Source organism: Monodon monoceros, unplaced genomic scaffold (assembly GCF_005190385.1).
Source record: "Monodon monoceros isolate NGI ecotype Baffin Bay Population unplaced genomic scaffold, NGI_Narwhal_1 Super_Scaffold_2, whole genome shotgun sequence".
In the NCBI taxonomy this organism is placed as follows: domain Eukaryota; kingdom Metazoa; phylum Chordata; class Mammalia; order Artiodactyla; family Monodontidae; genus Monodon; species Monodon monoceros.
In genome coordinates this window covers 47,758,854-47,768,404 of record NW_021703776.1, presented here as the reverse complement: position 1 = coordinate 47,768,404, position 9,551 = coordinate 47,758,854, and the positions used below count along the sequence as shown (strand labels likewise).

At 40.9% G+C, this 9,551-nt stretch overlaps 1 protein-coding gene across 1 annotated transcript in view; it reads left to right on the top strand.

The window, feature by feature from the left end:
* Positions 1-3,017: 3,017 nt before the first annotated feature.
* Positions 3,018-9,551, top strand: part of COL1A2 (collagen type I alpha 2 chain) — a 36,132-nt gene continuing 29,598 nt past the window's right edge. Inside the window, exons 1-5 of the mRNA XM_029233657.1 lie at positions 3,018-3,228; positions 5,743-5,753; positions 6,354-6,368; positions 7,015-7,050; positions 8,171-8,263. Of these exons, the coding sequence (XP_029089490.1) occupies positions 3,159-3,228; positions 5,743-5,753; positions 6,354-6,368; positions 7,015-7,050; positions 8,171-8,263 (225 nt within the window). The 5' untranslated portion in view covers positions 3,018-3,158. The remainder of the gene's footprint in view (positions 3,229-5,742; positions 5,754-6,353; positions 6,369-7,014; positions 7,051-8,170; positions 8,264-9,551) is intronic.

Sequence of the window (9,551 nt, the reverse complement as noted above, 5' to 3'; positions counted from 1 at the left end):
ACAGAAGTCAGCCTTCAAACCTTCTCAGCTTCCACTTTAATTATCAGCTAATACCTTCTTAGCAAAAAACCAACTCAACTAGAACTAGAATAAGATAGTGTAGTATTCGTGCTTTCCACAGACTGGACCCTCAGACATGTTTGAAAGGAGATGTCAGTTTGATGCTTGACCAAAGAAGAGAAAGGAATAAACGCATAAGGCAGCACGGTCTTATCGGGCTGCCCTGCATTTTTTTAACCAGTGGGACTCTCAACCCTCCTCTTGCCAAACTTTAGGGTGTGGCCCAGTTTGTAACCTGTGGGTTATAGGGAGCTAAAGCGATCATCTTTTTTTTCAGCAGAGAATGATTTAGGAATAGGAGCCCAGGTGTTCACTGTGTAACAGCAAAATGTAGAGGTCTTTGATCTCTACCTCCCTCCTTCCTTCACTCCTCCACTCTCAGCCTCTACCCCACTTTACTCCCTTACTCTCCTTTCCTCCTACTCAGTCTCCAATTGCCCCCCACCCAGTCACCCAGGCTTCCCCTAAACTCACATACATCATCACAGCCATTGCCAGGACACTCAGTTTAGGCTTTGAGTCAGCCCTCTTCCCAGCCCCACCCCTATCCACTCACAAAGCTTCTCGCTTTGTTTGGAGACACCAAATATTTAACAGAGACCTAAATGTAAGCATTAAAGAACTCCTCCAATAACACAAACACTTAATTAACTATCCTCCCCAGTAAGTGATGAGTAAGAGAAAGAGAAGGGCAAAATAATGCGTAAAAACTGCTGGAACAAAAATTTGTCTCCCGCTTAAAAAAGAAAAGCTCCCCTTCAGTTTTTTCCATTTTCATTGTTTCCTCTAGATCCAGGGCCTCCCACCAAACGCTCCCGACTGCCTGCTTCAAACTCTGCCACGTCAGCAGGGAGGGAGCCCGGCAGCGTTTGGTATTTGCATCAGTTTCCAGTTTACACTGCGGAGATATGTTTCCTTTAGTTTATAAATGTGTGCTTGAATTTCTCGAATTCTCAAAACCTTGCTGAGCATTTTGTTATGCTAAAAGGGAAATTATAATCACATTTCCAAAAAATGTACTACAATTTCAAAAAGTCTTCTCAAGTTATCTCCCACGTCAGTGCTCTTAATTAGAATAAAAGGTTTCTTTATATATATATATAGTTTTTGGTTGTTCTCTTTTATTTCAATTAACTTTGCTGTTTGTTTGTTTATAAGCTTAGAGGAAGCAACCAGTTTAAGAACATTCAATCCCTTTGGTTTACAGCAGCTGCTGATCGAGTTGGGCAGAAATTCTTCCTTAAAGTACGGGGTGGGGGGCAGGGGGGAAGGAGGAGCGGAGAGCTGGGGGAAAGAAAGGAAAAAAGATGAGCAAGGAACTACAGCCCACTCATTTCTGTTTGGTAGAGACAGAATTGACCTAAAGATGCCCCTTTTGCACTGACTTCTGGGAGAGAATGGCTGCCTCATTGCGGGTGCTGAGCAAGCAGAGGCACAGCCCGGACCGATGGCCTTTCCTCTGGACCTGGAATGCCATCTCAGAAGGGTTGGGGAAAGGGCCATCCACTGAAGCTGACTGCACTCAGTATTCTAGATTCTCAAGAGTTCTGACCTCGCATTTCCAAGGCCTCAGGGTCCTCTCCTCTCCCTGGTGGGGGGCAGAGAGTGGGAAGCGTCCTCAAGGGGAGAAGGAGCTCTCTCCCTAACGTGGGTGGTGGGGAGAGAACTAACACCCACGTTGGCGGGAGCTCCGCTTGAGGTGTTACCAGAGAAGACAGCCTGTATCCCAAACTCAAATTAGAAGTCCCTCTAGATGGCCTAGGCGTTTTCTCCAAGGTGTGGAGGTCAGCTGGGAGGTGCTTGGGCGTTTTCCGTAAGTGTGGGGTCGGTGAATGAATGGGCAGAGAGGACAAAAGGGATAGCGGGCGGCGCCTCACTGGGGGCTTATCTAAATCTAGGCTCGGGCTGTAGTTGGTAAATCCAGACAAGGAGTCTGTGGAGAAGAGGAGGGGGAGACTGGAAACCCGAAGGGGAGGGCGTGGACTTTTCCACCGCAACCTCAGAAAGAGACTGCGAAGTAAGAAAGGAGTCCGTGTTGGTCAGTTGCAGTCACTTTGCAGGGCCAGATAATCCCCAAAGCCTCGGTTTAGAATCAGCCTCAACAGAGGGAAGCGAGGAGGTCGTATGATTTCTGCCGTGGCTCGGTCTAGTCTGGTGTGCGCAAAGCATATCCTCCCTGGTGCTGGATGCCACGCTGACCCTAGCCCTCTTCCCTCCCCACCCTCCCAACGGTGGGCGTCCTCGGACTCCAAGTAAACCCTCCACCGACTGAACCCCCCTCTCACCCTTTCCCGGAGCCAGAAGAGAGAGAGCGCATTACTGCTGAAAAAGTGGGCGCACAGACGCCCCAGAGAGAGAGAAAAGCTGGGCGGGGGTGGGGGCGGGGTGGAGGGGGCGGAAGGAGGGCGGCCTCGGGCTGCGCCACGCAGTCGGATCCTGCTCCCTGGTCCCCTGCCCCCTCCGCGCCCGCCGGCCCTCCGCCCTGCCGGTGGCCCGCGGGGCACCAGGTAGGCAGAGCTGGACAGCTCCTGCTTTGATCTCTGGGCTCCAGTCCCTTCTACAGCTGCCCGGCTGCCCGGAGATCTGAGAACTCTGCCCACGTCGGTGTCAGCAGAGCTCTCCGACGTGTACAGAAGTGTTTCCAAACTTGGGAAGGGCGGGGGAGGGCCGGGGGAGATGGGGAGGGCGGAGGTATGCAGACAGCGAGTCAGAGTTTCCCCTTGAAAGCCTCAAAAGTGTCCACGTCCTCAAAAAGGATGGAACCAATTTAAGAAGCCAGCCCCGTGGCCACGTCCCTCCCCCCCTCCGCTCCCTCCTCTGCGCCCCCGCAGTCTCCTCCCAGCTGTGGCTGCCCGGGGCCCCAGCCCCAGCCCTCCCATTGGTGGAAGCGCTTTTGGAAGCACCCTCGGGCCAGAGAAACTTTGGCCGTATAAATAAGGCAGATCCGGGCTTTATTATTTTAGCACCAAGGCGGCAGGAGGCTTCGGCGAAGTTGGAGGTACTCGCCACGACTGTATGCCTGCGCCCGCCAGGTGATACCTCCGCCGGTGACCCAGGGGCTCTGCGACACAAGGAGTCTGCATGTCTAGGTGGTAGACATGCTCAGCTTTGTGGATACGCGGACTCTGTTGCTGCTTGCAGTAACTTCGTGCCTAACAACATGCCAATGTAAGTGCCTTCAGCTTGTTTCGGGCAGTCTGGGAAAGAGGTTAGATGGGTGGGCACCTGGTCTGAAAAGGAAAACCTAACAAAGTTCTAGGTACAGCTTGGAGGGAAGGCTCTCTGGCATGTGGAGAAACGCTGGCATTTATGAGAAACATGGAAAATACTTTAGAAATTAAAACGAAAAAGGCTCGACTCTCGCCAAAAGTTAGGGAACTTTTCTCTCAACTGAGAGTGAACCTGTTAACTTGATCTGGATCCTCCAGTTAGTGAAGCTCAAAGGGAGCAGAAATCCTTTTCCTTAAGGATGAGATATTAATGGACATGATGAAGGAAGGCAGAGGCCTCAGCCTAAAAGGCCCCAAAACTGCACTGATGCCCACCTTGTGAAACTTGAGGCCTGGTTTGGAAAGCCCTTAATTTAGTAATAAAAAAACTCACCTCCTAAAGGCTTTTCTCTTCTGGGTGTTTTAAGACTGGTCTGGATGATGATGACGATGACGACGATGATGATGACGACCACCAGGCGCCCTCTGGAGGGGGACAATGAGAGCACAGGGGTCCAGGGCTTAAGGTTTATGGAATCCCCATTTAAAGACTCCACAGGTTTATACAGAGAATGATCTGCATTTCTCACTGAAGCCAATCCCAATAGCTAGTCAGTGTATCCTGGGAAGAAAAATGGATACATTCTGAAAAGTAAAATTAGCTTCTCATTTCATTACCTGGTCATGGAAATGGTAACATTATTTAGCTAAAATCTGCCCTGCCTTTTGTTGAGCCAGAGTTATCTCTTTAATATGTTCCCAAAGATAGGCATTCTGAACATAGCAAGTTGGGAAATATCAACACTGATCTGAGATTCAGGAGACCCGGTTTTTCCCATGCCAATAATTTATCATGTGACCTTGGGCAAGTCAAACCGAGCCTTTTCTAAAATGCAGGATAGAAATTGGATGGACTCCAAGGCTGCTTTCCAGCTGTAGGTTTTATGACCAGATTTCCATGTTAAGATAGAATGAAGAAAATCAGTCTGGTTTTGCCTTGAAAATGGCTGACTAATTACCAAAGACACTGATTTGATGGGGTAAAGAGGGGGATCTGGCCACACCCAACACTCTAAAAGTTTGCTCCACCCACATGCCACGGTGTATTACTGATGCATTTGTGTGTGTATGTGTGTTTTCTCCCTTCATCCACTTTTAGTATACACACTGTGAATACTAAGGAATAGTTGCATTGAACAAATTCATATTATCGAGTTCATTTTTTTTAATGAGATCTGAGGGTGGCAGGGGGAAAGAGTTGTCTCCTAGAGAAAAGATGAAAATAGACCTAGGAAAGTTTGAAGGTACAAAGGGCAATTCACCTTCTGATCAACATCCAACTACATTCTGAATAAAAGTTACCAAACACACACTTCTTCAAAGTGGCTCAGTCTGAATAATTAAAAGGCAAACTTCCAAAATCATAAGAACTTCTGTTAATCAAGTCCAGGCATAATTATTCTTCCTACTGATGAACACAATGAAGTAAACATATCATTTTCCTAATTTAAAAGTAATTCTCATAAATTGCCCTTAAATGTCAGTGCTGGATATGGTCCACCCTCCTGAACTGTGACTGTTGCAGCAGCTGTTCCCACTCCAAATGGCACACTTCTTGGCCACCTAATTAAAGCAATTTTTAGGGGTGATTCATTTTGTTGCCAGCTTGGCCTTATATCCTGTGTTAACCTATAATTTTTATACCGTAGGAGAGGAATTCAGTCTTTAAAGGCTTATAGCAATTATGGCAAAGGGGGAGGATATTCCTTTAGTGTATTTTTCCCATTATTTTTCTAGATCTTTAATCCACAGTTTTTCCATTTATACAGAGCAATTCTTCCTCGGGGACAAAAGTGATACACATTGGTAAAATGACCTTACCTAACTTAAGTGAACCTATTTAAAGCAAAATTTCAGATGTCCGAATGAATCCATTTTCATGGTGACTTATTTGCAAATTAGACCTTTTGAAAAAGGACATTAAGAAGGTACAAACTCTGTAACGTTAACGTTTTAGAAAAAAACTTTAGGTAACGTACTTTCCTAAATTTCCCCCTTTTAAAATTTTTAAGTATCAAAAATTGTCTAATACAAATTATTTCCTCATCAATATACTGGTTTTGCTCATATTCAGTGATTCACCTGTGCAATATAGCATCTTAATTACTAAATATTAGAAGTATCCTTTAGACACATTAATATTTCACAGCAGTTATAAAGTAGTAAATAATTAACAATTTAATTCAAAATATACTTACATATTAATATTGAAAACAAATCATCCTGCTGATCCCTGCCATAATTTTGATGTGCATAATTTCTAAGTCATTAGAATATTCTTAATAAAAAAGACAATTTGTCCTTTAATTAGGTAAGTCAGTTTTATAGACTAATATACCCATTTGTTAGTCACTGCTAGTGATCAATGAAATAATACTAATAATTATTTCTTTCTTTCCCCTTTCCTCTATAGCTTTACAAGAGGTGAGTAAAATTATTTTTTGAATTTGTTACTTTAGACTTTGATTGCCTTGGCCCCAGTAATGTCTTCTCTGGGGAAGGAAAAGGAGGCTGTATTGATATTGACCAACTCGAATTTCCAAAATAATCATCAGGAGTTATGGTAGTCAATCCTTTCTGGCTGCCTTAGAAAGTACCCACCCCAATTTCTGAAATGGGCGGGGCTACTGAATAAGACCACCCTAAAACGAACACCCATAAGAAAAGAGAGTAAATTATCCAGTGGAAGTTTGGGTTTTAGCATCAGCTGCTACGAACTAGAAGACTTCACCCAGCTAGAGAACTTTATCACTCCCTGGGAATCATTTGCAAGATTATTATGAACAAATTCTTAGTTCATGAATTGAATTTGGGGCATAATTACAGATAAGTATATATCTGGATTCTATATGTATTTTTTTTTATTTATTGGTAAAATTTAAAATTGTGCTTTGCGATATTAAGATAATAGTAATGCAAAATATATATACTCTGTAGGTATGTTTGTACACTACATGGAAATGGGAGCCATTTTAAAATTTATATAATCTTCCTCATAATAATCCTTTACTTATTCTTTTCTAGGCCACTGCAAGAAAGGTAAGAATCCAATACTTCTCCATAGTACCTGAAATGATCAGCGATAACTTACAATTTAACTAAATTTATGGTACACTACAGAAGGAAAATACTTTGTCAAGATTTTGCCCACATGAATATGCATTAGCTAAACCGTAAAATAAAATAGCTTTGATGTGTAAGATAACAAAGCTTTATTATCTTCCAGAGTCATCTCTAATTGTACTTATATTATACAACTGGTGATTTACATACTAAAGGAAAAGAAAAGACTTGTTTTTGTTCTGGAGATAGAATGAGTATTATGTTAATTATATGTGATAAACAAAAGTTTATTTTAAAGGGCTTTGACTATATAAATATGCTGTTATCGATGTTACAAAATGATAATTTTATCCACAGAAATCATCTTTCTAAAAATAGTGGTCATAATATTGGCCTAATGCTGGAGACTATAGCCTCCAATCTCCCAGTTTAAAAAAATTACATGTAATTATAATAAAAACAAAGTACTTTTGTCTGTTGTATTGTGCCATTTTTATAGCCACTATCTAATAACATTATGGTTAGATCAGCCTTACCGACTAATTATTATCACGACTGTTTTGCTCATTCACTGGAAATTGCCTAGACATTTATTATTGTGCTGTTTCTACCTTCCTCATAGGGCCCAACTGGAGATAGAGGACCACGTGGAGAAAGGGTGTGTAATTTTTGAACTATTAAACGGCTTTGGCCCATATTTTAATAAGTACATATTAGAAACTACAGGAGACTGACAATTTATAAGGATATTATGTATCCAAATAATTGCCTACCTTTAAAGCAAATAATGCCTTACAGAAAGTGAATAAGCATTATTATATATAATCAATATTCTTTTTAGGTCAAGATTATCCTTTAAGAAAGTAGAACTATTACAGACAGCAATATTCTTTGCATGGTCTATCTTTCTTTGTTTTTAGTTGACCTGTCCAAAACATACATAATGGAAATATATCTACCTACCACCACATGGCCCTTCTCTTTTTAACATGTTTTGTTTGCTTTTCAAGTAAGATCTCTTATCTAGGCTGGGAATAATAGTTAAACAGCAGCCAACAACATGTTTCTGTCTAAATTAATAAATGTACAAGTTAGGCTTGCATTTTATTCATCGTATTCTTAGATCTCCTTGCTATGCTTATGTGGCAGGTATAACCACATGGTTTCATTATATGACGCTTTCATCAATATATAAATACCTATACCTTGTATCCATCGAGAAGTGCAGACTTAAATGTATTCCACTCAAGCAATCTATTAGAGATAGGGTTATGTCAGTAAATTACTTTAACAACATAAATAGTGTTAATGGTAGGAAATCTGCAGGATTTTCTACCCTGTGATAAAATAACTATTAATTATCATATCAATTAATCTGCTTTTCATACATAACATACCAAAACAATTGAGTAAGTTCATCAGTCAGAAACTGACAATCAATGTACACAGTACATCACTGTGCACTGTTAACCATATGAATTTATAGCTATAAATTTTAGCTATAATTTTTATCTTCATTTGAATACTGGAGCTCCGTTATGAATTAATATCCAATGGCTGACATAGTCCTCTTCCAAGAGGAACTATCCTGTCTTGTGTCTTCTTCAGACACCTCCTTCTAAAATAGACCCATGTCAATAGTGGCAAATATGGCATTTTAAATTTCCACACCACTTGTACATTCTGACCAACTAATCTTACCACATGTATTCTGAGGTCTCCTTTAGGTTTCTGCAGAGTCTGTCTAACCCTGACTTAATTCACTTTTTACATAACAGGGTCCACCAGGCCCACCAGGCAGAGATGGTGATGATGGTATCCCAGGCCCACCTGGTCCACCTGGTCCTCCTGGTCCCCCTGGTCTTGGTGGGGTAAGGTGTCTTAAGTATCCTTAACTTTTAGCTAACTTCAGTTTCTTACACCTGTATTGGAAGAAGATTCATTGTGGAATTTATTTTTAGTAGTTTTAAGGGAGAGTCTGCTATTTGGATATTAGTATAGTATTTTATTTCATTTCTTTGGTTTCTTCATTCAAGATTCTGCTTTGCCCGATGTCTTTGTGAGCCCTTGTCAATTACAGGACAGGTCTTTGTGTTCGGGGAAGGTAGCTGCAGCCCTCGTGACCATTATTTAATTTGGGAATTTAATATCTTTTATCAGTAGGGCACAAATAAGAGGTGTTGCATTATTAAAAAGTTTGATTAGATTGAATTATAAATGAAATCCCTGATCTTAAGCAATTTCACAAACATCCTACTCTTTTTATTCTCCTTGGCTTGAAGTCTACTGAACCAACATTCAAAGCAGTTTTTGGTTTAATTTGCTTGAAACTAATTTGAGAAAAGTACATTTCTCTTTTTCATTAATATCTTCTTTTAGCTTTATGCTTTAACAATGGTATGAGCGCCAAATGGCCTCACTGCAGGAAGGAAAACATATTTGCTTAATTGGTTAGCACTATGAATCAGAAGCCTGATTCTAATACCCAACTGTACACCAGTAAAATAAGACCTTTCTCCCCCAAAGATCTTATTATGATTGCTTATCTACTGAGTGCATTAAAAAGCACCTTTCTTAATAGGTCTACCACTGTAAGAGAGATCTTTAACAGTAAAGCTATTACTGTGAACTATTTTTTAAAAGTTTAATCTTCCAAGGGGCATTTTAATTTAATTTTCCTCTAAACTTTAAAACTCTTTATATCCTTTTTGAAACTACAGCAAGAAAAAGGTCTCTTAGTCATTTTGTGTATTCATGGAGGAGCAGGGCAACAGGTAGAAATATAAAGTTGTTCTCTTGGGTTCTGCTTAATTTATCAGGGGCCCTCACTGACTTTTAAAGTTTAGAAAGCTGTCTTCCTCAGTGTACAGGTAGGGGGTGGGGATTTGAGTGAGAGGGTTAACAGGGCAGGAAAAGTTTCAAAAATAAGGTAGGGAAGCTCCCTATTTCAAACTAGGTGTGGACTAAATTTTAAACTTGTATCTCTCCTGAATTTTTAGGAATTTAGCTCAATATGGAAGTCTAAACTAATAATTATGTCAGAAATACTGCTTCCTTTTAAACAACAACAGAAAAATCTTTAGTAGAATGAGAAAATGAACTACATGGCCAATAGTTATTTATATATATATATATATATATATATATATATATATATAT